The sequence below is a fragment of the Lonchura striata genome, chromosome 5 (genome assembly GCF_046129695.1).
Source record: "Lonchura striata isolate bLonStr1 chromosome 5, bLonStr1.mat, whole genome shotgun sequence".
Lineage (NCBI taxonomy): Eukaryota > Metazoa > Chordata > Aves > Passeriformes > Estrildidae > Lonchura > Lonchura striata.
Window position 1 is genome coordinate 61,667,412 of NC_134607.1, and position 19,691 is coordinate 61,687,102.

The 19,691-nt window shown below is 37.6% G+C and overlaps 1 protein-coding gene across 18 annotated transcripts in view; it reads right to left on the minus strand.

Moving 5' to 3' along the window:
• Positions 1-19,691, minus strand: part of MAGI2 (membrane associated guanylate kinase, WW and PDZ domain containing 2) — a 697,856-nt gene that overhangs the window by 216,397 nt on the left and 461,768 nt on the right. For 17 of the 18 annotated variants that reach the window (XM_077783658.1, XM_077783653.1, XM_077783651.1 and 14 more), the window contains 2 exons: positions 17,481-17,694; positions 5,898-5,977 (listed from right to left, as the gene is read on the minus strand). In XM_077783658.1, coding sequence (XP_077639784.1) covers positions 5,898-5,977; positions 17,481-17,694 — 294 coding nt within the window. Of the gene's footprint in view, positions 1-5,897; positions 5,978-6,221; positions 6,321-17,480; positions 17,695-19,691 lie in introns of those variants that run through there. The other variant, XM_077783663.1, reaches the window with a different exon arrangement.

The window sequence follows — 19,691 nt, forward strand, 5'->3', positions numbered from 1 at the left end:
GGTGAGTGGAATCCAATTTATAGCTCATTAAAGATGTGAATTGTTAAAACTGTGGTGCTCTTTCTCCTGATGAGTTTACAAAATCTCTCTCTCTCCCTTTCTAAATTTCATTACACATTCTAGCTGAAAACTACTTGAGCTTAGCCATTTAACTTGGCAACAAAATGAAAAAGAGATGCTCTCAGAAACTGGATGTGAGTAGCTTCAGCAGCTCCAGCAGGAACTCAAGCTACCATAGTAATTCTGTAGTGGTCATGTAGCCTTGGACCACCTTTCAGTAGCAGTGCAGTTTAAACTGAACTATCATTTTAGCTCCAGTGTGCTGGCTTTCTTTTGGAGTATGTCACTGGTGAATGTGTTTATTTATTCTGAAATTAAATTATAATTTAAAAAGGTCTTAAAAAATAATAGTAACCTTTTATTGCTGTTGGAAAATGCATTATTCACTGTATCTTACACCACTGATGAATATGCTGTGTTCCTTAGAGGGGGCATTTGTTACACATGTTATAATAATTTACACATAAAGGGCCATTAGCAAAAATAATATCTCATATCTCTATGAACCTTTTCAGCTGTGAATCTCAGTCCACTTTACAGGCAAATAATCTTTAAAGGCACATGAAAGGTGTGTTTACATAACCCTTTCATAAAACTCAGAAATTTGAAGTGATTTGTTTTCAGATCATCATGAAGCATTGGAATGAAAGCCTGTGGTTTTCCTCATGGCAGACCATGGGACAAGACAGCAGCTTCCTGCATTTAGCAACGTGTGACATCCTCAGATTGCTGGAAGAGTTACTATGGGTTGCCACTACCTCCAAAAACAGGGATCCTTGCAGGCTGTGTGCTGTGCAGCTGTGGTATGCCTCTGGGTCCCTGGCATCTCCCTGTTCAAATGCACTATCTGGGTGAGCAGTGGGAGCAGTGAGTACAAGAGAGCCCAATACTCACTAAATAATCAAGGAAAATAGGAATTTTTTTTCTCTACTTTTACTCCTTCTTGTCCTTGTCCAATCCTATTTAAGATTACTGTTAGCACTCTAGAGGGATTTGTATGGCTGAGACTGAGAAACTGTAATGGTTCTGAAGGCAAAGTAATACTCAGTAGTCCATTACAGCTCAAAGGACTTATCTCTCACACTGATAAGTGTCCTCCAAGGAAGCTTCACTGTAAGCAAGACCTCTCCCAGGGAGACACCAGAACACTGCCCGGGACACAGCCAGACAAGGTAGATACATGTGGACAGCTATTTTGTCTTAAAACTCATCCAAAGATGAAGAATTACTTTTAAAAGCTGTGTCACTGAACCAGGCTGTCCAGAGAAGTGTCTTCTGAACTCCCAGGAATGAGGTGACCCTTTTCTTATTTTTATTAGCATTATTAAGAGTTTGGCATGGAAAAGTGTTTTGGTCAATGAATGCCCAGATGGTGTTGCCAGCATGAAATGCCCTTCCAAAGGTCATAACAGTTCAAGATATTTTGTTATGATTTAATTAATGCAAATTGAAAATGCAAGCAGAGAAAATCATGTTCAATATGTCAAAAAAATGACAGAAAAAAATAACTGTGATCAATATTATTATAAGTAATGCCAGCTCCATTACAAAACTGATTAAATAATACTTCAAATGGGGTTAATAATCTGCAAAAGGGAGTTTTAAGTAAAAACAATCAAATAAAAAACTATTTGTAGGAAAGTATTTACCCTCTACAGGTTGTAGGTATCAGAAAACACAAACAGTATCCGAGTAAGATAAAAGTTCTCTACACAGCTTCCAGCAAGAAATGTGTGCAAGGGAATCAAGAAGTAATGTCTTAGCCATAAAATCAGCATGCCTATGCCCAAATGCATCTATAAAAACACAATATGAAAGTTTGGTACATCTTACTGCAGCATAGCAAGGAATCAGGTAACCAATGAGGAATTCTGAAGAGCTGTGTAGGGCATCAAAGGTACCACCTGTGACTGCAGGAGTGGGGAATACACACCCCAACAAAATGGGATGGGGGTCAGTTCAACATGAAGACACTGAAAGGCAGCAGCCTGTCTGCATACAGGTGTTCTCACAGGTGAATCAGGTGTCTGTGTCCTCCAAGTGCCAAAGCAGAGCTGACATTCACAGTCAATGAGGTATAAAGGCAACTCGGCTCACCCTACATAAATATCTATATTTTGCAGTCAAGTTGGTGGGTGTAGAGGAGATGGAAAGACAGATGATGGATGAATGCTAGGTGAAATCAAAGTTTTATTTATAGTTGTAGGCCTACTCATATTTGAAAACTAGGGGATAGGAGGTTGACATAAAAAGAAAGAGAGGGTTAAGATACGATAGAAACTATGGCTTGGGATAGATTACTAATGAAATGAGTGAATTTTTTACAGGAAATAAATGAAACTTTACATATTTGATCCCAGGAAATTTCAAGAGCTGTTTAATTCCCAAATTGGATACAGGAGAAATTGTTGATTTTTCTCCAGAATAAAAGTTCCCTAAAATGAATTAAAGAATTTGAAAAAATTACTTGGTACATTTCTTAATTAAAAATGAACTTTCTAAAACCTGTGATATTTCATGTCATTACAGCTGAACTGCCTTTCAATATTAAACTATGTTTCTTACTGCCTTATGGACTCATCATTCTTTTCTATATTCTCTGCTGAAGAACAGACTCAATTAGAAGACTGCTCACATAACATACCTGTAATCATGCAAAGCCTGTGAATCTGCTATGTTATATGACTTTTATGACTTTACAGAAATTTAGCAATGAGGGAATCTAGCTCACATGCAAAGGGGGCAGAACTATAACTTCTCTAGTACTCTACACATCATAATTGTTTAACCAATTTTGATGCAAAAAAAAAATTAAAAGTAGTATTTAAATTCAGAAAACCAAAAATATTTAACTTATATTTTCAGCAGGGAAGAAACAATGATTTCTATTAAGGTCAAGATTTTCTGGAGGAAATCAGAAATGTGTACAAAATTGCAGCTGTTATTGTAGAAGCTATTTCAGCTTATTGCTATTATGAAACTCAGATTGGCACCATAAAAACAGAGCACAAGAGGCAGTTCTTGCTTCAAAGGCCTGCCATCTAAGTAGGTCTGATAGAGCAAAAGTCAAAGTAATTTGCTGAAACTCACACAGAAATTCCACAACAGAGATACAGAAATAAAGATCATCAAAAATCATTAAAATCTCCTGACCTACAAAGGGATTTAGAGCAGTAGGTGTCATTAAAGAAAAACAGAAGGAGTTTACAGCATGTAGGTGAAGAAAGCTTGACTTGGTAGAGCTTGTCAATCTCTTGGCAAAAGCATGTGAAAATTTTTTAAGAGGAGGGATGTGCTGGAAGGCTGATTCAGATTTTGTGAAAGGAAATGAGCAAGCTCTGGGATTTGCAGCTACAAAGCCAGAGATAAGGAAGAAATCATATTTGTCAAAGGAGCATTGAAGAGCAGAATGTGGAAGAGAAGAAATGCCCAGAGCAGAGGGGCCCTCAATGTCACCAGCCCAGAACATCAGGACTCTGATGTCGTGCTCTGCTTGGACATTGTCTGGTGTGGGAACTGTATGCTGGGGGCAGAATGAAGAAGGAGGATTTGTCAGGATTTGCACTGAAAGGAGAACACAAAAGTCGGGTTCTTCACAATCAAAACCTGATAGCAGAATCTGGTCGATGATAAAGACATCACAGGCTATCTCAGGGCATCAATACAAATTTCAGATGTGGTAAAATGAATGTCAATGAAAAGCAAGAGTTATGCATGTAGTGATAAAGTATCAAGGTAGGTATCATTTCCTATCTAAACACTGATGTCTTTCTTAAATTTTGTTTCTTTGAGTAAAATATGCCAGAATAAATCACAAAGTGTAACAGAAAAGATGTTTGGCATAAAAAAGTCTACCAAGCCATAGCTGAAATTAATTATTGAAGTTAGATTAAATTTAAACAAAAATTACAAATCCCTGTGTGCTCTAACAAAGTTTCTTGTCTTGGACCTGCATGGTAAGGTACAGTAATTCTAAAGCATATAAGTGATTCTGAAGAACTTTTTCCTCTGCAAGTATTAGATTAAAAAAAACCCATAAAAAACAACAAAAAACATTTTTGAAAAACAGAAGAACCTTAGAAAAGATAGGATGTTGGAAGAACAATCATTGTAAGAACAGAAAATCTCTCCCTAAAGTCGTTTATGTATCACTCCAAGTACTTTGCATTAATGAGCTGAACAACCTTAAAAGAACAACATGACCCAGCATACTATAGTGATTCAGTAATCTAGTAGTCAAATAACTATAAAATAATGTTTTTTCTTTAATGCGCTGATCTTAATTTTAAATTGTTTCAGACACTTAGGTATTTTTTTCATATCTCAGTGCTATTCTGATCTCAGTATACAACATTTAACAGAAAAAGGAAAAAAAAACCAACACATATTTACTCCAACTAACTCTGTGCAATGTTACTCCACAGATATTTGTAGGTTTTTTTCCCTGCTTTTTCCATTAGTATTATCGAAGGAGCAGGCTAAGATATAGGTTCATATAAGTAATGTGAGAGATTTAGAAAGCAGAGCTCCTGTGCCCTTGTTTTGTTTCAGTATCAGACCTCTATTGTAATCACTGTAGAATTTAGTCTCGGAGCTCATGTTGTCCGTGCTCGAATAAGCATCACAAAATCATTCAGACATGTAATTTCTGATGTCAGAAGAGAACGTCAGAATTGCTGCTGAAATAAGGAAGCTATTTTTGGAGTATAGCAATCTTTCAAAAGAAAGCCATTTACAAAAAAATCCAGCCCAGGAACATTTCTTACCAAATCACTGACCCTGCAATTCATACAGCCAGTGACTCCTCAGTGATCTCCTAATCAGCCTTGAATTTCCTTTCTGTTTACAGTATTTACATTAACCAAATTAATGTATTTTGGAAAATTTAAAATAAATCAGATGTGGTACATGAAAACTTACGAATACATCTAAAATATTTAAAAATTATTTGAATTAATTCATGTAGAATGCATCCATTTAATGCTCTGTATCTCACAACAATAAAATAAGTAGCAGTCTTTAGAGATCATAACATCTTAACTGACTAATCGAACTGACATGGAAATATAAAACAATGAAAAAAACCTTTAGCAGAAACAGATGATTACAACACATTCTTGCCTTGACTTTATTAAATGCTTTTAAATACTGATAAACTTTACCAGAGAAAAATTAGAAATTATACTGATATGATTTGTATTATTTCAAATCTCTGAATCTGTCAATATAATAATCTCTCCTGCAAAGCAGCTACAGCTCCTTTAAGCATCCTCAGCAGTATGTATGCTTTTAAATTTTAAAGCATTAGCAATGTAGTACCCCCCAAATCCAGCCTTGAACTCTGACAGACACTGATCTCTTTTCTCCCTCCCACACCCTGTTTTATCAGACACTATTTTGTTTAAATTGGCTATTAAATAGCATAGCACTGTACCTTTAAATACAAATCAAACAATATTCATATTCCCACGGTGCTGCTAGTTTCCCTTATGCATTGAATCGCCTGTAGATTAAAAGCTCAGAATCTGAAAAGGATTCTGTTCTGCAGACCAAAGTTCTCTGTAGAAGATGAGGGAGAGGGTCAGTCCCGGAGTCACACACACAACAGGCAGAAAACACACTTGTGATCCTCAGCTTTGGATAGCATCAGAAAGGGGAATAAAAAGCAGAAACACATGGCACACTGAGAACTGGTATCACTTATGGCTTCTAACCAAAGCAGCAATTAAACACCTTTCATCATTCCCCCAAATGCCTGATTTTTGTAAGAACTGAAAGAGACACACACACACAAAGGAAAATCCCCTCTGAGCAGCAAGGAAAACTTAATCACCTACCATTTTCTTTGCACTCTTCTGGAGGTTTAGCCTTTTTCGCAAGTCGTGGATCCAGCCATGATGTTGTCTTTGTGTTATGGCTGAAAAGAAAAGAGATCACTCTGAGCAGACACATACTGAAAGGAATCAAGTTTATTCCTTAAGAAAAAAGGGTTAGTCCAACAAAATTGCAATCGATACACTTAATTTGCTTACTGGTTCTAAGTAGCCCTGAAGGAGGTGTAAGAGTAATTGTGCAAGGCAGTTGTAAATTTGGCAACCTCAGCTCCCTGTCCTCAAAGCAGCTATTTTTATTAAAATCAACTAGAATGTTGCCAAGTTAACCTCATTGAAAATGCAGAACTCATCCAGAGCAAAAGGAATTTATTACAAATACAGTGTTCTCCCGTTGATCGAGTGCAGGCGACAGGATTTTGTACCATTCTCGCAGTTTTCGGATAGAATTATTTTCATCTTAAACCTGTCCTTTTCATAAATACAGGTTTGTTATTTCTCTCCAGCAGCAGTGACAAGGCATAGCAAAAGTGATGCAAATTACAGCATGCTCCTGCAAAGTCTACATTTCCGGACAGGGTGATTAATGATACTTTGTTTAACAAACCTTTATCTCTCCATATATAATCCTCCTATAGAGATAAAATAGATATGCACAAGCTGAATGAATCATGTGGCTCCTTTCTGTACTCAGAATAGATCTTTGAGAAATCAGCCATCAAAGAGTACTGAACTAGCAAAAATTGTTTTTTGGGAGATTATTTTGCCAAATGAATTGATACTTAGCACAGCTAATGAGACTTAATGCCAGATCCTTTCAATGTATACCTTACCATAAGCAATGAAATTTGGAGCCAAATATTGTAAATATATTAAAGAAGACTATAAAGCAGAAAATTATGTGATCATTACTCCTTGATTTTTTGAGATGCCTTTCCTACAATACCATCATTCAGAGACATTTCCAACCCATGTTCTATTTATCTGAGACATCCTAGAAGGAAGCTCATTCCATACAATACTGAATTATTTTGTTTATTAATAATTTGCTCTGTCATTTTAAAGTGTGCTCTCATAAGCATTGGTATAAGGTGTACAAAAATAGGTGACCTAGCAAAAAAATGATTAGGATGTAATTGTTTGTGAGTTTGCTAGTTACTGATACAGTCCATGTGATCCCAACACTACTGGTTCCTCTAGGGAAAAATAAATAAATAGAACCAGTTCCTTCTCCCACCTTTTCTTCCGTGGCAGATAAATTTTCCGCTGCCTCAGTTTCTCTCTCGCTCTCAAAACAGTGACAGTACCTACTTCTCAGCATAACTGTCACCATGTTAAAGCTTCCTCCACATTTTGAATGGGAAAGAAGGTACAGCAGAGTTATGTATGGATAAAATGGCAACGAAAATGAAAATTGGGGCATTTAAATGATTTTTTCTTAAAAGCATTATCTAGTCTAGAATACCATTCATGACAGGTGAAGATGATAAACAAACCCTTCCCTTTGAGAGCTGAGCTATATTTGCAGAGTATGAAGAATGATGAGCCAAAGGTAAGATGAATTTGAAATTATGCCAGCAGCCTGTGCTTGATTGCAAATGTAACTAAGACACTTTCTCAGAAGCTCTGGCTGCCTGTGGTCTCCTGTAGGATGCATTTTTATGCTGCAGTCGCAGCCCAACCACAGTTGTTCAGACATACTTGAGCTAGCTTTAAGTTAACTGGGGGAGATGCTCCAGCAGTGTCAGTGCTGCAGGATGGAGCTCAGCGTGGGCTCATCAGCCCAGCATCCATCCACTGAGCTCCTTGGGTGCATCCAGCAGCCCATGCTGAGCTCCACACCACCAAGGATACCCTGCTAGCAGTGCCAGAGCTCAAGAGTGAGCTTGGACACTCCTGTGGGAGCTGCAGTTGCATCTCTGGAGTGTGGGCATGTCTGGATGGCAGCCACTCTCTCCCAGTTCTTAATTCTGAATTATTTTAGGGACCCCCACTGATTGCAGGGAGTAAGTTAGAATCACAGATAGTATCCTACGACTTTAAAAGAGCAATGTACATGATTACTACTAGCAACCTTTGATGTGGTATAGAGCAAATCTCAAAGCATTTTACAAAGGAAATAAAAATAACTATCCCTGGTTGAGAGGCAAGAAAATGGAGTCACAGAGTCATGAAATTACTGTCCAGAGCCACCAAACAAGCCAGTGACAGCAGCAATACTAAAAGCCAGCTCTGTTGCAAGTCAACTGGCCAATGTCCACCCATCAGACTAGGCAGGTCCACCAGCCCTGAAAATCCCCTATAATATTTTTAGAAAGAGTTTTCAAGTATCTGCAAATACAGGTGCCAAGCTGGAAACAAGCACAATTCAATACCGATATTTAAAAATGAGAAGTAGTTGAATTACAGCCTTCAAAGCTTTAGTTGAAACTGAGAACAGAAAGCAGTTACTCTTCCCTTTAGCATAAATGTGGCTTCCACAAACCCAGCAGGACTGATGTCCCACTTTTGTGCAAGATGGTCACTTTAAATAAAACCATAAAAAACCTAAAAAATCAACAGCTCTTCCAACAGAAGAGTGATCCTTCAGTCTGCAGTGAGATTTCATAGAATGGAGATGATATTTCATTTAGATCAGCTCTTAGAGCACTCAATATCCTCTTCTAGGTGATATCTGTTAAACCTGTTCAGCTACTTAGAAAAAGCAAAACTCATCCACAAGAACTTTTGTCTATAACAAATAATTGCAGGAGCAAATAACCTTTTGAAATTCATCTCTCTTTTCCTTGCTGTGCCTTTTCTCTTGCCCTGCCTCTCCACTTTATAATCTGTACTAAACATTCAATGCAGCGGGACTAAACAACTCTAGCAATGGGACTTCAAAAGCTCCTAGACAAGTACTCTAGTGGGTAAAAAATCCTTTCCTGCTCTGAAAGCAGGACTTGAAAGAAGGCAGAATCAACCCCACCTGACTTCTAACACCTCCACAGTACCACCAGTGTCTTCCTAGTGTTTGCTTGGATCATCTTAAGCAGCCAGGTACACAGCACACAAACACTCCTTTGAGGAGGATATACACTGCTTTCAGTAAAAGAGGGAAATGAGTAGCCCTGGAGTACAGCATTGTGGTTTTTTATGCATCTCTATTTCTGTCCTGCATAGGAGGTTTACTTGGCAGGGTATTCTTCCAGTCTCCCTTGTGTCAGCTATTCTGTCTTCAGCTCTGCAAAGGACTAGAATGTGTAAAAGCTAAAGGGCGACAACCTTTATCTTCTAAACTGTTTTTAATAAAATTTAAAGGAAGCCTTGATAGAAAGCTTCAACCATGGGAGAAGAGACAGAAAGAGCAATAAATTTGTCAAATTAACATTAATGGCAAAAGTAACATTAACACAAACCTGCTGCATAGGCTGTGCACACTGAATGCTTAAGTACTAAAAAAACCTTGTAGGGGGCATAACCTGCCTACCTTATCACTAGGTATAATCACGTGTGTCCACTTGGGAAGTCTTGTAGAAAGACCAGAAGGAAAAGGGGCTGGGGGTTTAAAGATTAGTTATGAATAAACAGCAGCTGAATTGCAGCAGCAGTTCTCTCAAACAGGCATTTGGAGTTGTCAGTGATGGAACAAGAACAAAGTGATGCCACAAAAGCATCCTGTAAGAAATACAGCTGTGGCTCCAGCAACATCTTACACTGACCAATGCTTCATTACTTGGCAATAACTATACCTTATCATTAAAAACATGTCTAGAAAGCCCATAATTTCAATGGTTTTGATTACTAGTTAGGACTATTGAGATAAATGCTGGCAAATCAACAATGTGTGTCTTAGAATCTCTCTAAAAATCAACAGTAAAATCCTAATTCTTGAAATTTGAAAGCAAAATTTCCTTTAGAAATGGATCACTTTGGTCTTGCTTCAAGCAGGTAAAGCATGGAAAGGTTATAACTTTTTAAAATTCATCCAAATATGTTCCCTATGTACAAAATAGAAACAGCTTATAGGCCTGAAGTGCATTGCAGTTGTTGGGTTTTTTTTTAAGGTCATTCAGTAAAGCAGTGAAGCTTAATATTTTAGCCAAAAGTCAATAAAATAACTACTGCTAAACCAACTTAAATCCTCACTCTTTGCCAAGTATTTGCACCTAGCACTTTATTATAATCAGAGTCATCTGGTATTAGTTGCACACAATTTTAAATATATGTGGAAAAAATGTTTTTGACTGGGTGAAGAGTGAAACAAAGAGTGAAAGAAAGCACAGAATACTTCCCAGAAGCCTTGACTCATGTTCTTCTCCAGAATTTCTTTGTAGGTCTGCTTTTAAGACTTCACATAGACTGTTTAAATGCCTCTGTTCCCTGTTAATAGCTCTGGAGCTGGGTACCAGGACCAGAGGCTTTCTGGGAATCTCACTGGATACTACTCAGTATCTTTAGGAAGTAAAAAAACACTAGGAGTGTGGCTTTTCTTATCTAACAAAGTCTTATCTTTTTATTATAATTATTTGTTAGACAGTATATGATTTTACTTAAGATTTTAATATAATGGATTTGTGTTAACAAACTGTCAGTTTAAAGCACTTGGACAGATAAAGCTTCTTGTACTAACAAAGCCTGCAGGCAATCTCTTGAAACATTTTTGAAGGAAATACAGAAAGTACTTACTGACAGGAATAGCCTTAATGTCTTTTAAAAGCACTGCAAACCTAGTCTAAATTGTGCATCTTACAAGGTATGTAACGCATCTTATTGTGGAAAGCATTTCAAATGGGCATTGTTTCAGTGTGTTTGGGGGCAGCACATATGGGTTGGTTTGGGTTTTTATTGTGCACACATTACTTTTAAACTCACCCTTGATCTAATAACTTGAGCGAAGGGAAGCATATAAGAAGCAAACCACAATGCTCTGTAATATCCTAATTTCAGCAATGCTAACTCCTCACACCTTTTTCTTTAGGCTGAAGCATTGCTTATCTGCAGAGATTTTCAAGTGGCACAATAATGATCTTCAAGTAATTCTTGTGTGGAGGGACACAGATAGGAAACCAGCAATTTTGCAACCCATCCATGTGGGATTCTGCCTAAATCCCTTGCACATTTGTAGGAACAGAGACAAAAGGAAGTTGTCCTATGGCAGTGGTTTTCATGGCAGCAGCTGTGACTGCCAGCTTGCCTTGCATTTCACGATGTGCTCAGAGTTCAGGGTCCTTAAGAGACCTAGGTTTGGGAGTTCCTATCCTGTGACTCTTAGATGGCCTTGGGCAATAGATAAGCACTTATGCACTCAGCCTAGAGACAGCGGTGCTGCCTCTAGGCATTCACAGCAGCAGAAGATGCTTATGCATGACTTTTTGGGGAAGATATAAATGCCTAAAGTCTCCTGCGGTAATTTCTGCTGTTGAAGCAATTCTCTTTGACTGAAGCAGTTTAATTTCTGACAAAGAATGGGCTTCATCTCATGTGACTATAAAAATTATCTAGCTAATTGTGTAGGATTCGTCTCTCTTCAAGGGAGAGACACCTATACAGAATAATTTATCTTACCTATCATCCAGCAGAACCACCTAACCATATGCTCTTAAGCGACATAATGCTGGTCATATCATCTCTCCAATGCCCTCTGGCTGTCACTCAGAAGGGTCCTGGTTTTGACAAGTTCTATGTCATATCTGTCACGATAATGGAGAGGTCTTGGGCTGTTACTGTGCCTCTACACTGGTGCTTTGCCTTGGATCAGGAGGTCACTTTTCCAATGAATCTCTCTCAGTTATCTTCTTTTTCACACTAAGTGTTCTCCACTCTTGTAAGCTTTTCACTTGAATTTAAACCAAAAGCTGCACAGCAGGAGCTCACCTATGTACTACATTCACAGGCATGCAGCCCATAGCACCTGAAAAGATCTAGAATCTGTGGCTGCTGGGTCATCGGCACCAAGAGTTTCACTCTGCAGTCTTCTGATATTGCTAATTTAGATATGGAAATGGTTTCAATCAGAAGGAGCTCAGACTGGTTTTAACTCAAATCTGGTCTCATGGATGAAGTTCAGGGTCCAGAGGCTGTAGAGGCACTCCCAGAGATCAACTTTCTTTTCCATTTAATCTGAAAGGAATCCAATGTGGGTACACTGAAATGTGAGCCAAATCATAGTGTGTGAAAACAACCAGAAGATTTCCTTCAAAAGCCTACTCCTGACAGAAATTACATACTACTGCAGACATAGTTTTGGATATCTGGAGACATATTTACTGGTTGAAGCAGCTGTATTTTGGCAAATTAATTCTGTCCTTATATATGGACAGGATGAATCAGCCTCTGGAGGTAATTATCTCTCTCCATTGACCACAGAAGGAGTCTTGACAACTGGTTTACATGAGATATCTAATGCTATATGGCAAGCCAGGTGAGCTGATTCTTCTAGTTCAATAAACACAAAGGAGAAAAGTTATAACAACACTACAAATATCAGAGGAAATGTGCTGGAAGATTAATTCTGCAGAGCACAGCAGCAGAGACCTTTGGGGGAAAGACTAGAAATAAGAAAGTAAGGAAAGACAAGAGGAGTTAAGCTGGCAGTTTGACCTGGATGTCAGCAGAGATAAAAACAGCAAGTAAGAGCAAGGGACAGCACACCACTAGTACAAACTGATAATGTCTTCATAACATCAATAGACAAGAGGAAAAAAAAAGAATTCTGCATTCCACAAATTCTTTCCAGTTCTAACTTCTTCATGTTTCTAATTAATTTGTCATGAGGCAGGGAAGTGGTCTCAGGAGAAAAGATCTCTCTTGGTTTCTTTCAGCTGCCTTTCCTGCTGTATGTCATGCTGAAGTCCAAAGTGCATTAGAAATCTGATTTGTTATGCTGACCAAAACTGACAGATCCAATCCAACATATAAACATAGAAAACCAAGTACATACAATTATAATGATGTTCACAAGACCCCTGATGGATCAGAATTATCTATACAATGTATCATACTGATACAAGATGGCTTGTTTCCCAAAGAAAAATCCCATCAGAAGTGAATTTTATAACAGTATATGAAAAAAAAAAAAAAATCTGCATCCTAATTGCTACTTAATTCAAGTAGAAGAAATATCCAGATAATATAGACTGATACCCTGATGATGTAACATACTCACAAAAGTGCTGAACTAACTTATAAAAGTTCCCATAGTTACTACAGGTTATAAAAGTAAGCTTGAGCAGGTAGAAGGGTATACTTCTACCCAGTACTTTTATTATCTCCTAGCATAAAATATAACAATGGTGTATCCAGGTTTAACTAAAATATCCTGCTTTGTGATGGTGAACTGATGGAGTAATCAGGAACAACTAAATATATCATGGTTCTTCAGGTAAACAAGATGTTGTGATAAATGTTATTCCTGCAGTCAAAAAACATTCCTGCCTTAAGGAAAGAAAAAAACTACTATGAACAAAAACTGATCCCAGTGAAGTCCATTGCAATATTCTGGTAGCTGTACTCTTCAGATACCACCTGAAATTGCACCAGCTGTATTAAAAAACTTAATGGCTGTTTTTTACAGTGAAAAGGAGTGTCCTTGGCAAAAGACTATTTTGTAGCTGTTTTTCAGTCTTTTATGATACTTTCAGAAAGAAAAAAAAATTAGCAACTAGAAAAGATACTGCAACAGGTCCAAAAAGCAATGCTGACTATGCTGTTTTAAGAAGCAGGTGTTGCAGTAGTAAGAGACTAAATGTCTGCAAGATATACTGGAATAGTGGTTTGTTAAACCTTGTGTGGCCATATTCTTCTAAAATTCAGCAACACAAGTAAAACAAAAGTCCTTTAAAGATGTTCTGTTGTGGTTTGCATTCATTCTAGACTTTTCTCCACTAAGAAAACAATTAATGTAGTATAAGCAAAGGAAACCATAGATGCTTTAGGACAGTATAGAGACAAATAGCTTTAGGTTTCATCTCCTACTGTCCCTGCAGCCCTTTCAGAGATCTGCTGCCTATGTGTGGAGAGAAGCTGCAGAGAGAGAAAACCAATTCTGCCTTTTATAGAAGGGTATTAAATTGTACAGCCAACTATACAGGACAGTCTACGATGTAATAATGGTTGAAGCTGGATAGATGGGTGAGGGCCACATTTCAGGCTGACTGCACATGCACCTAGAATCCTGGTCCTTTCTTATTTGCTTCGGCATTGCACTGGACCAACACAGCAAACACTGATTGCTTGGGATCTAACAACCAGATCTGCTGACTTTGTGGGAACAACATAAATTTGGGTCCCTGGTATGTGGTTTGAGAGTTGTTGGCAAGGCAAAGTCTGGAGGCTATGGGGAATCACAGCCCTTGGAGAGGGAAAAGCTAAAAATCAGTGGTGACTATGATTTATTTAAGTATGCCAAAATATGTTACACTTATCAGCCATATTTAAAGCATGAAAGAAGGAGCAAAACAAGCATTTTTTGATGGCATTTCAATTTATATACAGTCTGTTAATTATTGCATGTTCTCATTAGCATATGTTCTGAGTGAAACCAAAAGTAAAGAGATGAAGTCCTATTTGTGTAGAGTGTGCCTGTATTTGAAAATTCAGATTCATATGTAAGGGAGGCTGGAAACAGCCCAAGAAATGTACTTAAGTAGCTCTTCCTGAAAAACACTGGTAAGAATTATGTTGCAAGAAGAGATGCTCATGTTCTCTCTGTGAATGCTAAAATAGGTAAACATAAGGTCATGCACCTATGTCAAAAAGGGAAAGAAAGAAAGGAACAGACCAAGACATGCTCTAAAATACAACCATCCTCTGAATCATTCAGTGACTCTGGTAGATGATATTTTTTTTGTCTTTTTAGTCCTTGAGGCAGAGGAAGTTCCTTCCACTGTGCTTTACAAAAAGTTAACTGAACCATTAATGATTAACAAATAAATAATCCTGTCTATAGACAATTATCTTTCCCCTTATGAAGTCACTTCCTCTCTCACTGTAAATCTGCCACACTATTCTGATAGCAATTTTGGTAAGTGAGATCACATCTGAATTTTAGAGGTTAGTCTGGGGTGAATGAACGAAAGAAAATGCTGTCATGAAATCTAAGACCTTTGGGTATACCTGTGACAACCTGGAACTTGAGATGGTTTGCTGCTGGAAATCTTTAGTATTTAAAGGCACAATTCACATGAGCCTCAAATAAAGCAATAAAAGATGCTGCCTAGTGTGGCTTTTTTTCCCCCCACTCATTGTGATGTACACTTTAAAAATGTTTGTTTTTCATCTATTATTTAATAATCTAGTACAATCTTTACTACTGTTCAGGGAGATGTTGTTAGACAAATAGTTTTTTGTTGTCTTTTTATCTTTCCGTTTTTTTGTGAAAGCAAATGGAGTCTCTTTATGCCATTAACCAAAGTGACTTGTAAACAAAGAGGCAATTTAACAGCATCCCCACAGCATTACATTCCTACTTAACCCTGAAAAGACTGTGCAGTGTGAAAACTCAAATGATCAGAGAGTTGTTCCTTTTGCTAGGATTCTGGTAAATAAACTAGTATTTTTAAAGATGTGTAATTGCACTTTTTTGCAAATACATTGTTCAAGAATATAATACCAAAAGCAAGAAGCCTTTACAACAGACCTTCTATCCAGCCTGCACCTCTGATTGATTTCTTTGCTTTACATAACATTCATTTAGTGGAAGTGAATGATGAGCATTGTCAGAACTGCAGTGTAAACCAGAGCATTTCAAGGAAAGGAAGCAAGCTGTAACATTAAAGGAATTTGAGGAGTGCAATGGCTGCTCTGTAGAGCATCAGGGCTATTTGCATTCACTGTATTTGTTACAAAATATATGTTTATTTTCTATTAAATTACCTCCTGCAGTATTTACTACTCTCTCAGTTTGGTGTGTTAGTGATCTACCCATTATCATTTGCCCTGTCCCCCAAATGTACCATAGGTTTTTGTTACAAGTAAAACAAAAGTGCCATATAATTCAGTCTGCTTTCTGACAGATCATTCAATATGTGTGGAAAAATTAAAATTGGGAGTAAAGTAAGAAGGAAACAAGGGTTTCCACTAGCCCTGAGGTCATCCTATCTCTTCACTGCTTGCTTGGACAAAGCTATTATAATTATTCTTTTTCTAGAATAAGCATATTTTTGCCCTTTTCAGCAAACACACTTATGTTTTAATAGTTACTGCTATTTTCAGCCTTGTATATGCCAGAAGCTATAGTTGGTCATGCCAGTATTCATTAAAAAGTCACATCCACAAACTTTATTCTTAACATTTGTTTACACTTCATGTGATAGTCACAACATTTAAAATTAAATACAGGATTTAAAGCATAATTGACACCACCAAATGTTATTTTTACCTACTAATAAGCAGAATAACAGATAATGCTCCAAACTGAGCCAGTTCCTTAAAGCAAACATAAAGGCTCCTTCTACCTCTGTAGTAGAGTTCTATTAATGAAAATGTTGGTTTTTCAATTTTATTTCTTCTTTTCAGGAGCACAATGTTATACCAACTCAGAAACTTGCTGTGTTTTTACTCTGGCAATGTACAAAAATCATAGAAACATAGAGTGTACTGAGTTGGAAAGGATCCATCAAGATCATCAAGTCCAACTCCCAGCCCTGTGCAGGACACTCCAATCACACCATGTGCCCAAGAGCATTGTCCAAATCCTTTTAATTCTGTCAGGCCAGGTGATGTGAGCACTTTCCTGGGGAGCTTGTTCCAGTGCCCAACCACCCTCTGTGGTGAAAAACCTTTTCCTGATATCCAATCTAAACGTCCCTGACTCAGGCCATTTCCTTCCATCCTGTCCCTGGTCACAAGAGTGAAATCAGTCTCTACCCCTCCTCTTCCCCTTATGAGGAAGCTGAAGACTGCAATGTGTTCTTCCCCAGCGTCCTCTTCCCCAGGCTGAACAAACCAAGTGGCCTCAGCTGCACCTCATAACCTCCAAACCCTTCACCATTCTCCTGGCCCTCCTTTGAAAGCTGTCTAATAGCTTAATGAGAGCACATAGAGCATAAAGAACTTGCATATCCATTACTTCAATGACTTTACTAATTAGTAACAGGTATCTATAGTCTACCAACAGGGAAAAGTTTCTACACATAACTAATTCTCCTTATAGTCTGCTTATTTATTTTGTTTTTTCTATATACAGCATGGTCTCCCTCTACTGTTCATTAGCTAGTTTTTAGTTCATTCCTTTTCCCTTCTTTTAACTGGAAAAAAGCTTCATGCTCTCCACCTCTGTCCACATAAGAAAGGACAAAACCAGTGATTGTGTTACTTTCCCAGCAGAAAGCACTGGAAGAGCAGAAATGCCTTGCTTTTAACAGAAGAAACAAAAGCTTTAATTCCTACCATCAAAGGAAGCAGACCAGTTACCTATCTTAAAACACAGCAGGCTTCCATCTAAATCACTAATGCAGGAATTGCCACCAGCCCTCAGGAGCCCTGACAGCCAGAACATTCCTGCTGTTTTAATGAGGAGGAGCACAATGCTCCACTTCACCATACAAGCCATTTTCCCACCCAGTTAAATACAATACAGCTATTAAAAATAGAAGAAATAAGACTTACTCAATAAAGTAGACTTCCCCCTTTTCTGTATAAGCCATTTCCCAGTTATCAGGCAGTGGGCCCAAGTCATCATTCTCTTCAGGTTTAGTCTGTTTTGTTACATCCATATCCTCCTTTGCTTCTTCAGGCTGACCATATCCTGGTGCAGGACAAGGCTGGGTGGTAGATGCCTCACCCGAGACAGCTGTACTCTTCTCTTCATGTTCACTTGATTCTACAAGAGAAGAAAAATTACAGGTTTTGGATATCCAAGTTAATGGTGAAGAATTTACTGGGTACGAGTCTCTGGGAACTGCAAGTCTTGAAATAAAGAGAAAAATTCTATTTGGTTTACACAAAGGCTCCTCTAATGATGCATTTTCTTTGGAACACAAATAAAGAAAATAAAGGAATAAAACCAAACTGAAAGAAGAGACTAATAAAGAGTTCTGGCTCATTCTGTCCCAGGAGTCCTTCCAGACTAGCAGTAGTCTCTGAGCAGAAGGCAGCTTCATATCCAACAGCTCTACTGTCTCATGTCTTAACTTTTCAAGCTATACCCATAAACACATATATATACCCATAAAACAACTGCCCCACTGTTTTACTACAGACTACAGATCATTTTCATGTAAAAATGCATGTGCACTAATTGCTTTATGTGTATCCATATATCAAATAAACCACTGACATCCATCAACTCACAACAATATATTAACCATATAGAAGGTGGTTGTGATTTCATTGTTGATACCACCTGTAGAAAGCTTAGCTTCCCACAGCCAATGCTTCAACATGTTAACACTGCAGTCTACAGGAAAGTTCAAGATGACAATTTATTAAATGATCTAACAGTGCACCCAGAACAAGGAAATAGGATACCTGCGTGAAACATGTAGGAAGGTGGAAGACAGCTTGGGTGAAATGTTCTAATTAACAATGCTTACAACAGCAAGAAAGAAGAGCAACAAAAAATTAACAAAAAGCTGTTTATAAAGGCCTAGATTTTAATTAACTTACAGAATCAATAAATGAGCTATTATGGCAAGCAATGGTAAAAGATAAAAAGTTTAGGAGAACTAGTAAAGATTGAATAAGCAATGCTCAGAATGCAAGTACAAATTTTTAATGAAAAAGAAAAATAGTAAGTATAATCAAAGACAATTTTAATTAAGTCATGAATTTGCAATGAGCTGCTACTTGAGACAGAATTGTACAAAAGGTGAAAACTAGACTAAATTGTTAAGGATGAACACAGAAAAATAACATGGGAATCTAACAGCAAAATAGAAGTCAGTCTAGAAAGTCTGATAGGGTCAGAACATTAGGGCTAACAAGAAAACTTTCTTTCTGTAAGTGCAATTTAATAATAATACCACCAAAAGCAGATTTTTTCTACTATATGGGAAGGAAGGAAAGCTAATAGTTTATGATGCATAAAAACCCCAGAGCAATTAGTGCTCTTTTTGCCTCAGCCCCTACTACCACAAGAAAAAAAATCACCCGTGATTAAATGACTAACATAATTAATATCAGCAATAGGGCTAAGGAAGGGGCAGTGGGCAGAGAACAGGTCAGGTGAAACTCAGATGACCCAGCTGCTCTCAACTGGCAGAGCTGGATGAAATGGAGCCTAGGGTACACAGAGTACCACATAAGCAGACTCATGGCAAATAATGGCAACACCTTCCAGACTTCATGGGGAAAAGAAACTTGGAAAGGACAAACACAACCCTGGTTTCAGCAAAATATATAAGATTTAGGTTTTTAGATAGTTTTATATTCTTAAATCTGAGTGCCTTAAATTTCTTCTGAAATGATTTGCTCAATTAGGCCATTTTGTCTTTTTGTAAAAAAAGGAGGAGGAAGACCCATGAAACTGTAACTGCACATCTTTCTCTTTTTTATTCCTAGGATTGGAAGTAAGAATCAAACCACCTACATGTAAACTCTTCAGAGGTCATAAATAACTGTCAAGATTTTTCAGGAAGAAATTGTGTCAAACTAATCTTTTTTTCTTTATATGACATAGTAAAAAGTGTTGCTTCTTCAGCATAAATGGTATATGCAGTTTTCATTATCTTAAAAAATACTTTTGACACTGACATATCAACTCTTCAGAATAGCATGAGAAAGAAAACCAGATTCAACCTTGGAAAGGGTAATCATCTACATCTCTACATCCACATGCAGCTCTTGTTGCTAAATCCTAACTCATGCTTGAACTATGTG